General features: G+C 46.9%; 1 protein-coding gene across 8 annotated transcripts in view; it reads left to right on the top strand.

Annotated features, from left to right (window-relative positions):
* The window catches only part of LOC144149517 (echinoderm microtubule-associated protein-like 2), a 170782-nt gene extending 153346 nt beyond the window's left edge, over positions 1 to 17436 (top strand). For all 8 annotated transcript variants that reach the window (XM_077681128.1, XM_077681122.1, XM_077681127.1 and 5 more), the window contains 6 exons: positions 352 to 508; positions 1597 to 1694; positions 6709 to 6796; positions 7128 to 7223; positions 8378 to 8508; positions 12021 to 17436. In XM_077681128.1, the coding sequence (XP_077537254.1) occupies positions 352 to 508; positions 1597 to 1694; positions 6709 to 6796; positions 7128 to 7223; positions 8378 to 8508; positions 12021 to 12146 (696 nt within the window). In that variant the 3' untranslated portion in view covers positions 12147 to 17436. The remainder of the gene's footprint in view (positions 1 to 351; positions 509 to 1596; positions 1695 to 6708; positions 6797 to 7127; positions 7224 to 8377; positions 8509 to 12020) is intronic.
* Positions 17437 to 20760: the final 3324 nt, after the last annotated feature.

Below are 20760 nucleotides of genomic sequence, written 5' to 3'. Positions count from 1 at the left end.
CGGTACATCTGGGGCAGGCTTAAAACATGCTCTCACACAAAGCTGGTACTCACCATCGCAGAGTGGACATCGTAAAAGAAGGGTTGGCAAAAACTTCATTCTCACGTACAATGATGCCGAAATCCCTTCTGATTGGATTTTATAAAAAAATCACCAATCTTTATTTGCTTCATGTTTACTGCTTGTGTCAGCTCCAGCTACTGAGTATACGCCGGTGGCAGTCCTTTGGAGTGGTAGGAAGTTACGGATCAGCCTAGTAATGTACGATGTTCCTCGTGTCACTGCCAATAGCTTGGATGAGGGAACTCGCCCTGTACATGTTTTCCCGGCCCCTTCCCCCCGGTTGTGCAGGAGCAAGCGCAGGCGGCCTGCTTCTCCCCCGATGGCAGCGTGCTGGTGCTGACGACACGGACGGGCCGGTGGAGCGTGGTGGACTCCTCCACGCGGCAGCTCTACTCCATGCACACCGACGGCACCGAGCCCATCGACGCCGTGGCCTTCTCGCCAAGTGAGGATGCTCATGGGGGCGGGGAGGCAGGCAGGGGGACTTCCGGGAGATTGGCTTGACATTGAGATAACTTGTAATGTGGTAGTTAACTGATACCGTGGGGCTCTTTGATTTACAATCTCGGTCTCACCGTGGATAGTCCGCGGGTAGTTTGAGGATTCCCCAAATCCATAGGGATACGTGGGAAAAACGAATGCCTCACTGATTCTCGGGGAGTCCGCGGTGAGCCCGACACTGATAGTTGAAGAGCCTTAACATCTGATTGAATTGCCCAAATGACGTTGGCTCTTGCAAGAGGCTGGGCATGTTTAGAAAAGTGGGCAGAGGGAAGTGGCTTTTGTCAACCCCAGTGATGCTGCTTTGATAGGTTTTGACAGTGGTATCAAAACGTGCAAAATCATGTACTAAGGGCTGTTCCCGGGCTGTGTTTGTTAATAAAGTCTCTTTGAGTGTTTTTGAACACCAGATAAGTTCATTGTCCTCCAGTCCTGATAATAGAAGGAGGTATATTCATTTGCTGACGAACAAAAATGTGTTTTGGAAGTTGTGCTTTCCAGCTGGTCCCAAAAGCGCATTACATCACATTCCTGTTTTCTCGCTACTGCAAATTGTGCAGGTTTTAGGAGCACCTATGGTGCTATCCGAACATCTCGGCAGTTTCAGTTTGGACTTAGCACTGAGCTCTCGTTTTATGCTGCATTTTAACACCAGGGTTGGCAGACGCAACTGCTGTCCAAAAGTGAGACTGGGTAGGTCATTACGGTCTTGCGTGCAAGCTTGCAGCTGTATGTTTACAGCGGCAGAGAGTGAAGCAGTAATTTGCATTTCATTTCGTGATACTTGCTGCAACTTCCTTGGTATGTTTCCCCAGTATTTGTGGTATCCAAAACTGTTGTAGATCATTGTTGCAGCGATCCTGAGTAAATTTTTTTTTACTGGAGGGGGTTGAAAGGATAAATAGGGTAACCTTGAATTTCTTGTTCCACAGAGATTGTGAGGGAATACTTTTGGCGACAAGCAGCGTTATGCAACAAGTGTGGGCAACTGTTTTCCATGCTTTTCTTACAAGCCCTGGTGCACTGTTGCAGATGGCCAGCTTCTGGCCCTGGGCTCACGAGACAGCTTCATCTACGTGTACCAGGTCAGCGAAGAAGGACGCAAGTACAACCGCATCAGCCGCTGCTCGGTGAGTCGGGGGGGACGTTTCTCTGCACCTCTCAACATTGTCAAAGCAGTTGGCTGTGTAGTGCGTCATCATTCCGCTTCTAAGGGCCATTAAAAAAATGTTTTATGAGCCTTGTTTTTTTGCAGCAGATTAAAACAGTGGAAATGTGCTACACCAGTGTTTGGACAAATGGCTGATGCACTTTTTTTTTCTACTCATATGCAACCCAAAACCCAGATGTGTTACCGTATTTTCCGGTGTATAAGTCGCGGTATTTTTCTGAAATTTTCGTTGGTGCGTCTTATCCACCGGTGCAACTTATGTATGGAATAAATCTGGTTCGCGGCGGCCGCGCGTGGCCAGCGCACATTGAGACACAGCTCTATGGTGTAAATCAATCCTAAGCCTACCGGTACGGCATTTCTCATAGCCCATATGTCGCTTCGGGAACGTTGCACCAAAGAATTTGCAGCTTTTTCTAGTCAAAAACAATGATAATGGCCTGCGACAACCACGCGCCACTTTAGGCCATGCGCAGTAACTACAGTTCAGAATAAATTCAGAATAAGATCAAACTGGGTTGCAAAAACAAAATAAAAACTTCCGTCCGCCATGACACCTTTATTGCGCTGATTTACGACAGCACGCAAGAGACGCGCGACGTTTGGAGAGGTGGCCAAATGGGTCTCCGACTCTTGGGACTCCATTTCTACAAAAACAGTTGTAGCCGGGTTGATAAAGGCCGGAGTAAAGCGGTCCAGGAGTGGTAACGATGTTGGCGAAGAAGACATCAGAGAGTCGGAGGACGACAGTGATGCCCCGGTGGAACTCCCACTGAAGATATTGAATTATTTGTTAGCGAGTCTGAGGAAAAAGAATTCGATGGTTTTGCCTAAACGCCGTCCCTATATGCCATCTATGTGTATCAATAAACCATTTTTGAGAAGTTAGTTCTGTCTAGACTTTGGATGTTATATGCCCGTGTCTATGGGCGGCGGCCGCCGCAACCATGTATACTTTCGCCGCTCTTTCTAACAATCTGATTCACTATGAGTTTACCTAATGAACAAGTGCGTCTTATATACCGGTGCGACTTATATACGTTTTTTTCGGAAAAACTGTCATTTTGAGGAGGGTGTGACTTATCCAAAGGTGCGACTTATAGACCGGAAAATACGGTACTTTCTTTTTTCTTTTTTTGACTGCAAACGTTTGCCAACTTGGTGGCTGACAGTTCCAGTATTTCACTAAGCAAGCTTGAGCCTAAACTGGGGTGCACTGTGAGAGCTCTTTTGAAAGCGTTTGAGCTTCTGCTGTCTTCTTTTATTTTTTTGAGGGGTGGGGAATTGGCGTCTTTCCCCATTTTGCTAAAAAAGGGGGAGTACAGACAACTCTTGATATTGATACGAGGATAGAAGAGGGAACACAATGCATTCACACTATTCCCAGTATTTACTGTAGATAGCAAAGCAGGCCAGAATCTGACGTGATCCTTGTCTTTCTTCCCGAGCACAAAAACGTCCCTCGTCGTCGTCATTCACGACACTGACGGGTAACAATATTATGAACCTAAATTTATCAATTTTCATGGTAATATAATGCGTTCATAAATTTTCATTTTTACTTCACCAGAATAATGATCTCAACTCAGTGAAAATCACAATTTAATGAGGTCTTCTGCAAGTACAAATACGTGGCGTTGAGCTTAGACTGATCAAACCTCTCGTGATATTGGCTGCGGACAGTGGCTGTACACTTGATGGTTTTAGAAAAAATGTTTTCAGCTTCTTTTAGAACCTTGTAATAACGACCGCAGTTGAAGCGCAGTAGTTCCACTACATGAAATACTGAGGTACTGAGTCAGGGCGGTCATTTCATGTCTGCTGTGACTGTGTGTGTGCGGTGCTTTGACACTTTGGCTGCTGCATGCGCTGCTATGGCTTTCTTGCTGAGGCACCTCTTTCAAGGCCCTTCAAGATCGTGGTAGTTGCATTTTGTGGCAACTCAAATGGCTGCTACTTGGGGATACTCCTAAACTTGCAAAATCACAAAGTGGGGGAAAGTGCCGAGAGTTGCATCTGAGAGACCTCTCATTAGTGGGTAATGCTGCCACAAATGAAATACAAAAATTCTTGTGTCTCCAAAGAAATACAGAGGCGTGCAGCAAGTAACAGCTTGGCAACCACTGAATAGCGCTGGAATAAATGAACGCAGCCTTGCTCAGGCTCGAGTGCAACTTTCAGCTTGAAGAGTGAGAAGTATTAGTGTGTGGGATTAAGGGAATGCCACAAGAAAAATGTATCGACAAGTATTGTAGGTCTTGTTCGTTGACGTTTCACATTTATAGAAACCTCATTCAAGGTTTCATCTGTAACTTACATTTAGAATGCCGTTCAACACCAGAAGATTTGTTGCACATTGGGGACCTTTGTTCAAGGTGTCATATTCGCTGCATTTGAGATCCTTGTTGAAGGTTTTTGCGACATATTGTTCCCTGCTATGGTACCCTCAAGAACCTTAGCGACTTTGGCTGGAGCAGAGCGAACTCAGCACACTGCGTGGCAGCTGGTAACACTTGCGCTGAGTCCTTGTTTGAAAGTGCCTCTCTCTCTCTCTCTCTCTCTCTTTCTCTCTCTGCACTGTTTCCTGCTGTTCCAAGTGCACTCTTGCCTATCTGGAAGACAGCCGCGTGTTGTGCTATGCTGCTTGTTCTGTGCACTCACCAGCCGCTGTCTCTTCTTCTCTTCTCCTGCTCTTCCCTTTCCTTCGGGTTTTTCCTCCTCTCACCCTCGCCTCCTGCTTTCCCTCCCTCCACTGAAATTGCGCGATCGCGTAACTGCCCCTGTTGTGGGCATTGCGGGAGCCTAGAAGCCTCCTCCCCCTGCTCCTCCTCCACGGGACCAGGAGGCAACGCGACGGCCCCCCACCACCCTATGGGTATGCCTCTGCATTTAAACCTTCTCTGGCTGCCGCCACTGCACCATCGTTGCCATCTTTCTGGCCTCCTTTTGAGTGCAGAGCACTTTAAGGTCCCGGCTTGTAGCTCATCCAGGATTATGGTATCTAGCCATCATTACAGTAACGCATCACACAGCGTCACGCACCCAAACAGTGGCTTTGAAAAGATCACCGCTTCCCCTGGTTGGAATTGAACCTGGGTCCCTCACGTTACGAAGCCAATGTCAATCCCATTGGGCCACACAGGCACACGTTGCTCGTACACAACATGTTGCGAGTGATCTTTGCGCACTGCCGTTGCCAACGGACACTGCCATTGGCTGGGTTGCAAATCACAACAGCATCGGAAGAATCACGAATTAACACATTAATTACCCCAAATTAACGTAAACTGAATCCAGTGTCTCCTTATAGGTGCTTTCAGGGCCTGTGGCACCCTCTCTTGGCTACTTTCGGTATCAACGCCATGCTGATACTCAAACTACTCAAGAGAAAGCACCACAGCCCCTTAGCAAATCACTGCTTTGCTCTTGACATTTTTCACGTTGAGTGGGACTATTTTAATTTTTTTCACCATCTTTTTTCTTTTCGTCAAGTTCTCTTTCCTTGCTTCTCCCTTCTCGTCATGTGCGCTGTGCTAAATAGGCACCCTGTGACTACAGGTTTGTGAGGCAGGCAGTGAGAGCCATTTCGGGATAGGACAAGTTCTGCTCAATGCTTTGGAAAACTGCAAAGTCCGTAATTTGCAGTCTTCTAGTGCCCCCTTGGAAAAATATGAAGCAGAAAAGAACGATCATGGTAAATGGTGCAATGTTTGGTCAGTACAACCTTACCGCTACTTTTCTTGTAGCTGCTTGCGTACCCAACTTTACAGCTGGCTCTCACTCTGTGTCGCTATTAGTTAAAGAGTACGGGCTAACATATGCCAGTGCACTGATATTTCTTGCCCATGTTTAGAGGCTGAAAACAGTGGTGGCCCTTGCCAGGTTCCATGTGTTCCCATGAATCTCAGAGTACCTGCAAGTCCTTTCTATTTGCTACCACCTTGAGGAGGAGAAAAAACGTTTAGTTTATTGCTCCCGTTGAATGGGAAGAAAGTAGCGGGGGATGGTTGTCGGTCATCCACGGTGAGAGATCAAAATTTGCACAGGGCACGCAGCTTTCTTTTTTGTCTTGTGGAATAGTAATTGAACATCTTAAACTGCAAAAACTCTGTCCCTATGTTCGAATGGAGGTTATCAAGCCGACATCAGATTCGATAAGGTTTCTGCCGGCTGTATTGAGGAGCAAAAGTTTCGCAAAAGTTTATTTCCAGCGTGGGCAACAAAAATCTGTGCATTGGCATATGTTTGCCCATACTCTTGAAGTAAGAGCAACACTCAGTGGGAGCCCCTTTTGCTTCCAGAAGACATGGTGCTGTTGCAGAAGTTAGACTCCTGCAATGATATTTGCGTGGGGCACCAAGGGGGCATCGCGCATCGGCCCTAAACATGGTGACGGGCAGTAGGGGTTCTTGCAGTAACATAAGTGTTTGTCTAGCAAAAAAAGAAAACAAAATCAGACCTCCTCATAGTGAAGAAACAGTTGTACTTGCGGTATCCTGTTGTCTGGTGATAAAAGTTGTTTTAGAAATGCGTACTTGTCTGTACCAAAGCCAAAACCAAAGGAATGCCAGCTTGGGAAGTTTAAAAAAATGCAAGTTGAGTATTTCCCCCCATACTCAAGTATATCACCCACATTGTGAAATTTAAAATATTTTATCTTCTAACAGTCGAGGAAAAAAAGAAAAGATTGCGGTGATTTCTCTCACCAAACTTTAGCATGGAAAGATTTATTTGCAATCTCAGCTGTGCATGGCTGCTCTTGTGTTTCGCACGTCGCACTAATTGCATGGTCTTCCTCTTCACGCATTCCCATTGAAACGACTTGCCCTGCCGTGTTGAGGTGTTGACACGAGTTCTGTCGGCACATTGTGCTCGCTGCAACCAGAGCAGTTTGCTCCTTAATTTTGTTGGCCAAGTGGGGGAACCACGTTAATGACTACCCCCTTCCGTGCTCCCCCTCTCTTTCACGCCAGGGCCACTCGAGCTTTGTGATCCACCTGGACTGGGCTGTGGACAGCACCTACTTCCGCTCCTGTTCCGGCGACTACGAGCTCCTCTACTGTGAGTGGCCACTGGATATGGATGCGGGTGGGAGGGGAGGGGAAGCAGGGCTGACATGGGCTGGGTTTACCCACCACACCTTGCGGTGTTGGTGAAGTATTGGACTTGTATAGCTAAAGAAGACCAATACAGAAGGGCAGTGAGACAGATGCCAGGTGGGCTCTCAAGATGCTAAGCTGCCGTGTTCATTGTGCTTGTATTCTTAGCGTAATTCTGGTTTTGCTCAGTGTACCAACTTGCCTAGTGAGATGTCCTCCTTTTATTTGCGATCGCAACCGTCTGCCCTCCCTCCTCTCATCCTTCCCCCGTCCCTCTCTTCATGTGTGTGCAGGGAACGCCCTGGTGTGCCGGCAGGTGACCAACATGTCCATCACGCGGGACCTCAAGTGGCACACGCAGACCTGCACCATCGGCTTCAGCGTCTTCGGTGAGACCAACAAGAAAGAAAAGCTGCTTTGAGGGACGCATACTGTCTCTGCATGAATTGGTTGTGTAAGCAGCCAAGTGGGCAAGACAGCCAGTCTTTTGACCGAGTGCAATTGCAGAAGAAATAAACCCTTTTTGTAGGCAACCCTCATGTCCCTCCAACATGGCCACATTCAAAAAATGAAAGTGCTGGCAGTCAAAGCATGGTGTTAAGCTGGAAATTGTCTCTTGTGCCAGTGACAAATCTTCAGAGCTGCAAGAAGGTCTAAACTTTCTGGCTCAATGTTTCATGAGCAAAGATAGATTTTAGAGACCATGTTTTTGTTAGAGCCGAGGCATTTCCTGTCCAAGGTGAGGAGTAGCATGAGTACTGTCATCATGGTATTTGTTTCGGATCAAGACGTAAATGGAGGTGCACTGTGGCAAATTTTTAGCATTCACCCTTGCATAACTTGCTAGGAGCTTGTTGCATAAAAAGGTCAATGCCAATTGGACTAATGTGTGTGTCCTGGGAGCACAAACTCTGGGTGCCAACGTGCAGCCTGAAAACTGATTGCCTCGAGTGGCAAAGCTTGAAGTGAGAGATTCCCACTTGGTTGATAATGCTGAACGCTCCCAGCACACCACTCGCTCTGAGCTTCCCAACTCCACTCTCTGTATGCTTGCTGCCGTATGGCCTCAGAGCTCTGACCCCTTAAAGGAACCCTGCAACACTTTCTTCAACTTTTTATAAATCCTAAGTGCTTTCAGAACATCGTCAAGAAACACATCCAGTACTTAGATTAGGGGGTCGCAATTAAAGTACCTGAGACAACATCAGATAGCTTTGAAACTTGTTCAAGAAAATTTTCTCTGTTTCCTGGTCTTGCCATTCTTCAAGCACTCGAATTACGCCATTACAGCAGTGTAGCAGCTATTGGCTGCCTTTATTTCAATGTCAGTAATAAACGAACTCAATAGCCACTTTAAAAAAATTTGCCACAAAAGCAAAGTAGCAAAGCAAAAAAAGCTTGCGACCAGCAAATTACGCTGTGCTGGCGATAACTACAGCTTTTGCTGTGCTCCCAGGTGTGAGGGAAAAAGTGAAAGTGTTTGTCAAAAGTGTTGCAGAGTCCCTTTAATGACCCACCCACACCCTTCCTCCTCTTGTGGCAGGCATCTGGCCGGAGAATGCGGACGGCACGGACATCAACACGTGCGCACGCTCCCACTCGTGCCGGCTGCTGGCCACAGGGGATGACTTCGGCAAGGTCCGCCTCTTCGCCTATCCCGCCTCCGAGCCCAAGGTGAGCGGGACGCGTCCTTCCTTGGCCACTCTTTTTGGTACGGTGTACTCTAACTCCGCCTACCGTGTGTAGATGGCAAGAAGGTACAGGGCTCAGGGTATAGCGGCACAACACATGTTGCAGTTTAAGAAAGAGATACAAAAGTAGGTAGCTTTCAAAGAAGCGCCTTCGGAAAGTCTCACATTGATGCAATCTGCCTTCCTGTCTGCTACCTTGTGGAAAAAGATAAGAAAAACATGAATACCATGCCATTTCTTGCATACAATGTTGTTGGCTGAACACAGGTGGCCTTTGTAACTTCTAGCCTTTTTGTTACTTTGCAATGTTGAAACTCCTGGTGTCTTCTCTTTTGCATGCGCCTACACCTAAGCACTACAGTTTATACTTTTTTGTTGCATTCGCCTGGGCGTAGAAGTAAAATTTTGTGTTCTGCTGAGAGACACCTTGGCAAATAACTTTCAAGACCATTGGCTCTGCTACTGCACGGCTGTGCCACCAGCTGTAGCTGCTTGCTGTGTCATACCCATAGTGCTGTAATTGTGTGTGAGTAACTAAAGGGGTTGTGGAAAACTGAGTTTCAGGCTAGATAGCCTCTATTGTAAGAATACAACATATGCCACTTAGAGGAAAAACCTCACTCAGGTTAGCTGGGGTATTCTTAAAAAAAAATAATTTGACAGCATGGTCAGTAGCCTTTTTTGAAGATCCCCCTCTAGTGACAAATTATTGGCAGCCTGCTCGAACTGGATGTACCAGTGAAAGCTATCACAAAAATGGTGGGGTTTTCTGTTTTCAAGAAAAACCGGTAGCCATTGAAACCATTATATGTAATGATGAGTGCCTGAATTTGACAGGGAAGTCAAAAATATGTTTTTTTTTAATTAACATGCAAAATGTATGCAACAAGGTGGAAGGCAAAAGGTGACAGGATGATGACATACCATACCATCGAGTTTTTGCTCTGTCAGTACATGCCGGCAAAAAAATATTTGTCTGTTTGCGGTTTCAACCTTTGGAGCACTTCAGAAAGGTTTGGAGTTCAGATAGTGCCATTCAAATTTTGGAGCCAAGCGGGATATTTCACTTCAATATTCTGTAGTTCGAAATGTTCGCACAGCCCTGTAACGTACCAAGCATGGGTTCTACGGGTTGGGCTTTCCTGACTGGCTGTGGTGTCATGTGGAAAAATTAACAGAAGGACTTGTGCATGCAATTAACTCTTTCGCTGCCGCCAGAAAATTTACCAATTTTAGGGGTCCAAGAAAACTTTTTTTTTTCCTGCCAAAAAATTGGTTAGGCACTAATTGCAGGAACACAAAATGCAGATTATCTAACGGCCTTTCCAATAACACCAGTTTTTAAAAGGTTTTTATATATCATAGTTGTAAAAAAAATATCAAAATCAAAATTTTTGTCAAGCTGTCGAAAAAAGTGATAAAAAAGGAGTTGTGTATATCAAACCACCGGTAGTAGAAAAAAATTAGAATATACATTTTGTAGGAAAACATTTCAAAAACACGCCCTAGAAAAAATGTCGACTTGCGCACAACAGTTTGTCAGATATAAAAAAAAAATGTCAGCATGCATGGTGCTCGTGTCATGCGGTGAAGCCCAACCCCCAATTCAAAATGTGCAATTTCGGGTGGTTTCCTGGAATAAATCTGGCGGTTTGTCATTATCAGAGGCACCCATTTGCCCCCACATAACATAAAAACATCTTGTCAATGGCTGACTGCATTTACAGCGAGCACAATATTTGGGACGAGCCGCAATGCGGAAAAAAACATGCATGAAGTTGAAAACGGAACGCCGTGGCTGATGCTTGTTGTCGTTCACGGTCATTTATCCCTCAAAACATAAAGCTGAGCTTTATTATCATCTTCTTACTCGCAATTGTAGCCTTGCTCGCAAAAATGAGGTATGATGAGCTAGAATCGTGCCCTGCGATTTTTGGCCGAGTAGCAATTGCGCGATGAAAAAGATCAGCACAACGAGCGTCCTCTAATGCAGCGCCACCTAACATTTTTCAAATGAAACAGTACAAAAACTTATCGGAGACTCCGTCTGAATAGACAGTTCAACTAAGCAGCAACATTAGACACCCGGATATACCCTTACATGGAAATGAAACTGGAAGGCGAACAGCTGGCAGTGTAAGGCCGGTTTGAAGCACTGCCCTCGGCGGAACAGATATCTGGCGACTGGGTGTGACCTTTTGACTTGCATCTGAAGTTCTTATCGCAGAAATCGGTTTAGGGTGGGGGAAATCAGGAGCGGCGTTCTTTGCTCGAGGATCAGTCGCGGACGCTCCAGGCGCCATGGCAGGTAGCCTTGAAGTTGGGTAACTGCGTAGTAGCGCTAAATATGAATTTTGCGATGCAGAAACGAAACCAAAACTGTTGTAAAGTGTTTGCGAATGGTCCTGGGGTAAGTAGAACTACCACAGAACTTAGAACCACGTGCACAAAGGCAATAAAACTGCCTAAAATCATAAAGTAGCTTTGCAACCAGGCACTGCTTGACATTTTCAGCCGATTTCTGGGATTATTACTGTCAGAGCGTGAACCTGACGATTGAAAATCGTTTGCTAGTTCCCCATTCACGCCCTGATAGCAAAAAGCAAGCGCTGGTGCAGAGTAATTACGAGTTGCACGCATTCTTCGTTGGTAGCAGTGACGCGCGATGACCACGCCCCTTTTCCACACCCAGGTGATTCAAAAGCGTGTCAAAAATCACGCTTCCGTTGCAAAAATGAAAACAAAACTAATTTTGAAAGGCCATTTCCTGATCTAACTCCAAACAGCTTTACTTGTTCGAGAAACGCCTGGAACGCTATGAAAAGGCGCTCCCAAAAGTATCGATCAAATTGATCGATTTTGATAGGCGCGGTAGCGAAAGAGTTAAGCTGAAAAAATGGTTCATGTTGTGCCACAGTGTCAACGTCTATCCCTGTATCTCAAGTATTTTAAAAAAATTCTGTATGTTGAATGAAAAACTGCGCTATGAATCAAACGGCAGGCACTATTCACGAATTTTCAAACGTTCGCACACCTCTGGAATTCGTCATGGAGGCACAGGGCTCTTATATATTGTAGCAGCGAGCCTCAGAGTGGTTCTTCGTCGTCTTCAGCTGTAGCAGCACTGCCAAAGACGACGAAGAACCACTCTGAGGGTCGCTGCGCGAGCCCCGTGGCGCGTGCAGCCAACGGCTCCCAGGAACTCTGAGCGTTCGGGCAGGCATAGCTGCCGCTGGCCCATCAGCTCCTGACTAGTGTTCCAAATATATGTGTGTTTCTGTGGCTCAGCGTTTTCATTGCCTCGTGCTGCCACAGAAGAATCTCATGAGAGATTACTTAAGTGTTGGGCATTCAGCCTGCGTGTGCTTTTGTCTTTGTGCGATTACCCTGCATGTTCCCTAGTCTCTTACTGTCAAAAGAAAAGAAAGAGACTACAATGGAAAGCTGCCTCGCTCCCTTTCACTGATGAGACTGAATTTCTTGACACTGGCGCAGTGCCTGAGCCACATGTACGGCGGCCACAGCAGTCACGTGACGGCGGTCGACTTCCTGCCGGACGACAACCGACTCATCTCCCTGGGTGGGCGCGACTGCGCCGTGCTACAGTGGGCCGTCGTCTGAGACGGTCACGCGGTCGTGACTTCTCCATCGGGACAGCATGTTCCCCTTCCCCAGTGCACAAGGCCGTCCAGGAGGACCTGTCAGGAACGAGTGGAAGCAAAAGCGCCGTCACCGCTTCTATTCACATCACCTGGCGCTGATGGCGCTGTCGAAATTGCGACTGCTCATGTGTGTCCTGAGCTGTCGTGTCGGGGACTGTGGCGTGCTGTAGAGGTGTACACATTGTGGTTGGAAGCCATAACCTTTCATTCTGTAGTCTGCATTTGTGGGGAGGTTCCTTGAGAAATGTGGGGCCTGGTGACAGCTATGCGTCAATCTGGGGAACAGCTTGACAAATCTTAGTGCTCTGGTTTCCCTAAACAGCCTCTGATTCTGCTGGCAGGTATGCAGCTACGATTATCGTTACTTCGCTCTTGTGAGGGTCAAATGAAAGAGATGTCAAGCAGAATTTTAGCATGACAAAAAGCTCTGCCTAGCTTACCACACAAGCACACTTCCCCAGCATGTCTCGTAAAAAGAAAAACGCTGTTCTGCCATTCACAGCTAATTCTTGCCCGACCCACTGGAAGCTTTCAGTCAGGTTCATCCCGAGATCCTAAGACGGGGTCATTTTCAATCATGCTATGTTTCGTTTTGCTCAGCGCTGCTCAAGTTTGAGCATCATAATCTTTCACCTTGAGAGTTATTGTGCCAGGCGCACAAATTGAGAAGTCGTCCATTCAGACAGTTCACCGAGATTCAACCTTTTGTTTTGGGAAAAGACCACCCAGCTTGGAGTGCGTTATTCTGTGTCTTTGTAAAGCAAGAATGAGAAACACGCGCTTATCGAACACTCTGTGAGCACAGGCGTCAAATTTCCAGTGTCACCTTAAGCACGCCAATGAAGCTTGCCTTTTATTAATTATCCTAGGTGGGTGCCAGAAAACAAAACATGCTTCTTCCACTCTACAAAAACGTTCTTTTAGCTTGCACATTTTTAGTTTGTAACTTTTGCCAATTTTAGCACTAACTCCCCTAGGCCGTGAAAAAAAACGAGTTTTTCTGTTCAGTGGTTCAAGTGCTGCTTTGTGAGTTCCCTAGGAGAAAAAGAAGCTAGGCTGTGCCTCAAAGGTTGTTGGGAGAGATCCATCACCAAAGGAGTGTAATGCCTTTTATTCTCTGCAGTTGTGAGAAAGTAAATGGTGCTTAGGAAGTTCACAAACGACAGTGACCATCGTGCCGTGATAGCAGCTCTGTTGCCTCCAATTAGAATGGCTGGTTTCAGTCTCCAAATTCAGTTTGTGGCAACTTTCGGGCTTGGCTACACTCAGATCTTTCAAGTTCCTTGTGCGTGCAATTGTTACTTTCTGGGTATGTGAATGCCGTTGTACTTCACAGAGTCTGACTTCATGAAAGGCAATCACCGTTGCTGGGCGCGGCCTTAGGCACGTTTGTTGTGAGGTGACTCGAAACAAACAAACAGAGAAACTACGCATAGCCTGCCATTCTGACGACATTGTGAACCGTGTGTTCGAACACTGTAATCGCACATGAAAGCCATCCATGTCGCCCATTTTAGTGCAGTCCATTTTCATCGCAAGCGTGCCTACCTAATGTTTTGCATGTGATGGGCACACATTTTCAACACAACATGTATGGTGTGTGCAATACATAATACAAAACGCAAGCAAAAGAAATAAGTTCAGACCGTGCTCCGGTCACCCGCATAGCGTCCTCATTGTATCCAATTGCGCATGTAATATACGTAAAAAAAAAAGTGCACGTAACACTTCGTTTCTATTTCAGATCATTGCAGCATAAATTCTGCGCATATGCATGGCTGCTGGAGTGTATCACGTACATCGGACTGCTTTTGTAGAACACAGCATCTTAGGTGGCATTGCATGGCAGGATCCTTAATGCACGTGTCAAGCATCCGCAATAACATGTTTCATAGCTGCAGCAAGCTTTAGAGGAACAGTATGGATTCAGATAATTTAAGATATATATATATGAAGGGTGTGATTCTTTAATATAACAAGTTTTCTGGATGAAACTGTGAGAATGAGTGTGCGGTAGCATTAAGTTGAAATTCTGAAATGTTAAAATGTTTTGATAGCAGTACTGTCGAGTTTGATGAGGTCCATCACGTCTAAAGGCTGGTCTGTATGAGCACCTGCTTTATTGCGACTGTTCATATCTGTGCTTCATAGCCTTACACATAGTGCGCAGTCATTGCGTCTTCACTCAGTTCTCTAGCGTCTAGGGCTTTCTGGATTAGTGTTGTAATACGACGCACAGCTGTAATCAGTGCCTCACACCGCATCACGCATCACTGCTTAGCAAAACCTTTTTAGGCATTCTGTTTCACGCGTGACCTTTGTAAAATACCGAGTGAGAAAGCATGCCTGTTGCATTCAGATTCATTTGAAACATGTTCTCGAGTTTAGGCCTGAAATTCGTGACAGTTTCTCTTTATAGCTAAAACACAACCATCCTTGGGAGGCAAGTGCTGCTATGTGTACGTCTGAAAGCTCGATGTGTCTTGCAGATTGTAAAGTTTCCCACTTGCGTTTAGTTTGGTGGACTGAACAGAGCTTTGGTTATTTTATCTTACCCTTTTAGTCCTACATTTGTTAAGTCGATGTAGTACCATGCTTGCAATGTGACATGAAGGTTCTGCAAGCAGTGTTGCAGCGACTTTACATTCATTCTTTGGATAAAACAGTGCAGTCTGAACTGCAGCGCACAAAAGATAGAGGGCGCCACTTGAAATATTTCTCGTGTGCATGCTAATGGTTGGTTGTTTTTTGAGGCAGGAAAGGTAGCCGTACACTGCCAAGTTGTGCAAGATCGCTGTCGTGTGTCACGTTTCAGGCTTTCAAAATAGTGCAGTTTTTTTTTCTCGTTTTCTCGTTCGGCTTGAACCCCACCTGTTTTCTCGCGGGGTGAGAACTTGCACGTCCGCAGCTACTAGTATTTCCGTCTCTCCATGACTGCAATCAAAAGGGCCCAGAAACGGAAGCAATACTCTGCAGGCATTTTACGCTGCATGTTATCATCCCGCTTATCTACACGGGTGCTTTTGCCAATAATCCATCCACATTGTGGCTGTTGGATGCAGCGACGCGTCGCCCTGTGTTTTTCGAGTGCTTGGGCGCGATCACCATTTCAAACGTCATTTGGGCAGGCATTCCGTGTGAGAGTGTTTATCCATCCACAGCTTGAAAGGACAGGAGGTTTCGCATGTTCTGCACATTTCCGTCAACTTCGGAAGCAACTTTTTACCATAGTGAAAGGCTGAAGTCTCTCAGTTAAGTGTTGTAATCAGGTGCGGTTGCGTGGATGTTGTTTTGTGACATCTCTGCATCGTTATCAAGTGTGGAGTGCCGCAAGGGTGCAGCTTATCACCTCTACTGATTTCTCTTCCGGTGGAGCTACCTGTTGGTCTGAGGTGGTGCAACAGTCTTAAGGACCTCGAGGCTTTATTCAACTGTGTGTGCAGTCCAATCTGTGTATTCCATGAGTGTGCCTGTGTGTGCATTGTAACGAAAAAGTGTGCACTGAGTGTCTGTGTGCATGCACGCACGACTTGCATGAAGTTAGGGTACGTTATCTCAGAGCTGTTGTAAGTACGTTTCTTCCACCCACACTGAATACCGGTGATTTTTTCAGAGTTGGCTTTTAGAGTTCATATTCCTGCACTGCGTGTAGGCCGTAATGCATGTGTGTTTCGTCTTGCGAGCAGGTTACATATGAAGTGCCCAGAACAATCTGAGAGAGTAGTAGTAGTAGTGTGCTGGCAAGAGTGGTATTCCAGCGGGGTTTTTTTTCTTTTTTTTTCTTTCTTAAAACTGAATGATGAATCGTAGTTAGGTCGCACACATCGCTGTAGTAAGTGCCCAACGAGATTCTCGGCGAATCCTCTGTGAAAACGGGGTGGCAGTGCGTCGAGCATTGTTGCACGCAACTGTCGCTCAATAAGGAGTGTGTAGTAGTTTGCAATGTCAGCAAGTACCTGTCACTGGATGCGATAAGCTGCACCAATAACTGTACAGCACTTGCAAGGGTAGGCGAACAGATTCATGGTTGTCGCAACTAGTACTGCACAACCGTGCAATTTCATCTATCCTAGACTGACGGTAGCTCTCCTTTTGTTTTTCTTTTTCTTGCCCTTCTTCAAGTACTACTTGCAAAAACAAAAGAGAAGGCAAGGTCGTTGTGTACATTTCTCAGATGTGAATTACTAGAGGATCCACTTTCTGTAGGGCATAGCTCAAAGTGCATTTCCTTCACCGCAGTGTGTCTTTTTTTTTAGATTGCGCAGTCCGTGGGGAACAACACGTGCCCCTTTGTATAAACTTGTGATGATGATGATGGCAGTTGCACTGGCCGTGTTCTGAGCCATTGGGCCGGAAATATAGCAAAGTAGCAACATGGTTGATAGTGTAGGTTTCTGATTTAATTGATGCTCACTGGATCTTGAGTCAAACTTGCCGCACAAAGTGCACGTGACAGGGTTATCGCATGGTTTTAGACTCAACAGGATATCGCCTTGGGAGACACGGTGCTTTGTCTATGCTGGACGGTGTTGAGCATGCTTGTACAATTGCAGATGAGCATGGGTGTTCTGTGTTGAACTTGCTTCTGAGCTGATTTGGGACAGGGCAGTTGATGGCACTGTAGTATATAAAAACCTGATCGAAAGGTTTCCCCCGAGAAATCTATTTAGTGCATGTTCGAAAGTACAGTCACCGTTACGCTTGTTTTTGTATGGATGCCTGGATATTCTATACTGATCAGATAACTGTGACAACTTAAGGCACCACGTTGGTGAATTTCAAAGGGTTGTCAGTCAGCAGAGTGTTTGTGTAAAGCAAGTCTTGTGCATACAGTAAGGGACTGGGCTCACCATTGTCGTGTGACTGTGTTGTTTGGTTTTCTACGAATAGATTATTGACTTATAGCGCATACGAGTATCTGGTGTACTGCTTGTAATATATATACAATTACAGAGGCGCCCGTACGAAACGTCCTAACATATCTTAGGAGGAGCTCAGAGTGCGACTTGAACACACGATACTACACCATGTCGAGTTTTTCATGGTATTTTCATTTGTGGAAAGATGTTCTTCGGGGAAGTGTATCATCAGCTTGAAATTCGCTGTGCTGCTGTTTTTTTTCCAGCGCTTGCAAGGTTTGGAATGCCAGCTGCGCCAATGCTGTATTTATTTCTACTTGCCTCAAGTGAAAGCATTGTTTTCTCTGCGCTTTTTTTTTTCCTTGTACATAACTAATAAAAACGCACATCATCTACATTCCTGCATCGTGTCTTTATTTTTCTTGCATGCAGCATGTTGCGTTGGGAAGTGTACTACAGTACAGGGACTGTGTGGATTTGTGTACGTCTGCAGTGGGCCAAAGTTGGGGGGGGGAGGGGGCAGTAATTCAGGCCTGTATAAATTACAAGACGAAATTTTCTGTAAATTAAAAGCTTTCCAACCTCTGTTTCACACAAAAACATGCAGATATATATGCATGGGCGTAGCCAGGGGGGTTGTTTCGGTGTCAGAACACCTGCCGAAATGTAAGCATGCAGTAAAATGATATATATTGTTTGAGCATCTGGGGCAGTCTCTATACTTTTTTATTTTCATTGGCATATAAAACCCTCCAAACTATATTTCTGGCTATGCCACTGTATATATGTATATTTAGCATGTACAGTTCGCATCAGGCTCATCTAGGGCAAGCGAGCGTGCGGCTTTGGAGAATGCTGGCAACATTTACTGATATATGCTGGGTTGGAGCTAGCGTGCCATGACGTGTGGGCGCATCTCGAACATGCCCGGGCTGGTTGTCGTTTAGCATGGGCCACTGAAATTTGCAGTTTCCACCATCCGTGAGGGGTGCTTCCGTTCTGCTGTCTTTTTTTTTTTCATTATTATTCCTTGCATGCTTTGTGGTCTGGAAAGCTTAAATTTGGCCTAGAAAATTTTGACAAAGACTGTACGGGCAGCGTGTGATGGGCTTCTGTAGCGCGGCTTCGGTATACTGCCCTCCCCCTCACATTTTCGCCTTACTTTTAACCTCCACTTTTCTGTACACGTGGGCTCATATTTGGTGGCCTCCTTGTACTCTCGGTTTTCTCATAGCGTGTTGCCAACTCGGCATACTTTCCTCCCCCTCACACTTTCGCCGTCCTTTCCTCCTCCATTTTCCTTCTGTCTTCAGAGTCCTGTTCGCTCACTTGGTTATGAGGCACTGGACACCGTCAAACACCAGTAGCGGACTCTAAAATGCTTCGCGTTAAAAATTGAGACGATCATATTTTGATCAGGGCAACAGAAGTGTCACTGGCAACAAAGTGCACATTTATACAGGAAGCCCATTCTACAAGGTGCGACACCGCAGTGGATTCACAGCTGTGGCAGCTGCGGTGTCACAGCTGTGACACCGCAGCGACAAAGACGTATTTTTGCAGCTGTGGCCATGATCGTTTTGCCACACGAAAAGCGCCACCGCAATGAATTCGCAGGTAAATTCGCATCATGTAGAACGGTAGAACGGGCTTTAGGCGCTTAGAACCTGAGTGGGGAGTCCGCAGTCAGCCAATGCCACCTGGTAAATCCGCCCCGCCCAGCAAGCCGGCCAAAGCTTTGGGGAACTGGACAGCCAAAGGGTAGGCTCAACGAGACGGCACAGTTGAGTGAACGCCCACCCGCCCCGGCAGGGCTCACAGTTTCGTCAAGAAAAAAAAAACAGCAGTGGTTTAGCTCGGCTATGCCAGGATATACATAGTGTGAGCTAATTGGTTCAGCTGGTTATCCTTAGCAAATTTCCATGGCTATAACCCCCCCCCCCCCCCCCCCCACTGATACCTCCGCGCATGCACACAAAATGAGAGGTGCTATCAAGCGGCTCCGGCGCAGAGTCAGGCTTGGCTACTGCGCAACGGAGCGCACAGCTGGGCATACGCGCCAGCACCAGTGCGTCTGCCGCGGCTATGACGCCACTCCTCTGCAATGCGCAGACCGGCGCGGCGTTGGCAGCTCCGGCGCACCGTGTGACGTCACTGCTCCTCGCACATGCGCAGCACGGCTCTCCAGGAGCCACGCGAAACTGCTCAACCTCGGCCAGTGTAGCTCACGCTACAAAAATAACTGCGGCAACTTCGCGACCCCCCCCCCCCCCCCCCCCCCCTGCGGATAAGAGCGCGCTTCCGCCTTATTACGACATACGCTTTAAAAAAGGACTCATTAAAGCAACTACAAATAACCCGCTGGGAACAAGATTCGCACAAGCTTAAACTCAGGGGGATGGGGATGGGCGGAGGCGAAGGACCTCCCCCATCCCACGCTACGCCCCTGGCGCGGATTGATAGGCGCTGTCCCACATGACTGTTGGTTTGCAGTTTTTCAAAAACAATAGTCCGCTTAAATTTGGGCGAGGCAAACGCGAAACTTTCGGTCTCTATCTGCCCATCACGCGAAACCATGGGCTGCTTGCTGGTGGGTCACTACGCGTTTATAATGCGCCAGCATGCGGCCATTTTCTCTTGTTTTACATCTGGAGTGATCATTGGCCTTTTGTAAAAAAAATATGAAATGTGAAATTTGTGCAAATCTGGAGGAATTCGTTCTTCCTGTTTCATTTCGTTTTACGTTTTTTTCGCTGCTAGGGGTGCCTACCAGCCCATATCATAGAATGACACACTAGACCAGGGGTAACTTCTCAGGCATTTTGGTCCCAGGGAACCCTGCTAAGCTCCGTTAAGTGCCAAGGAACCCCCCCCCCCCCCCTTTTCCCGCCATTTTTCATTCCGTTCACGCTACATTCACGTACAATAAATGAAAAAGGAAGCAAGCTTGCTTGCTATTGAATATAATGCACCTGAATGTCGACTTTACGCGAATGCGTACGCTAGCGGCACATATCTCCAAACAGGAGAAATGCGCATGGCGGTAATACAAGGCCGAGATTCAAGTGCAATAGTTTAACCACGCCGCCCGTTTTGGGAGTCTGGCTGACTACAAGCTGCTGGTGGGATGTATTGCGCAGCTTGTGCCGTTGTGTTATGCACTGAGATGTGCTGACTGACACTCGGGCAAGAGTAATGTTCGTCATCTAAGTTCGTCATCTAAGTTTCTTGGCGAATGCGGAACGAGGGAAAATTTATCAGTGGCTCGCGGAACCCCAAGGATGGGCCTGCGGAACACACTTTGAGAAACCATGCACTAGACTGTCGATCGCAGCGCAAACAAACATTTACGGTGTCGTTTATTCGTGGCAATTTCAGTTTCAACAAAACGAACACCAAGGCAGCCGCCATGATCGACAGGAGGTAGCACCTGACGTCACCATTCTTGTCGCACGGCTGGCGGTCTGGACGCGCGAGCGAGCGAGCTCACGCGCGTGCCCAGACCGGCCGAGGCTTCCATGGGCCGAGGTAGCCGAGGTCTCCACCATCCCCAATCGCCCGGGCACCAAAACCGTGACACGGCGTAGCAGCTCGCCAACCGCAGCCAGCGCGTCGGGTACGTCACGGGAGCCCCGACGTCGGCAGTTTGGGGCAAGGAACAGATGATATCATGCTGGCCCGCTCTGGACTTTCTCGTGCGGGCAAAGATTAAAA

This window comes from Haemaphysalis longicornis, unplaced genomic scaffold (genome assembly GCF_048455015.1).
Source record: "Haemaphysalis longicornis isolate Haplotype H1 unplaced genomic scaffold, Haemaphysalis longicornis Haplotype H1 scaffold_8, whole genome shotgun sequence".
Lineage (NCBI taxonomy): Eukaryota > Metazoa > Arthropoda > Arachnida > Ixodida > Ixodidae > Haemaphysalis > Haemaphysalis longicornis.
This window is presented reverse-complemented; position numbering and strand designations above follow the sequence as displayed.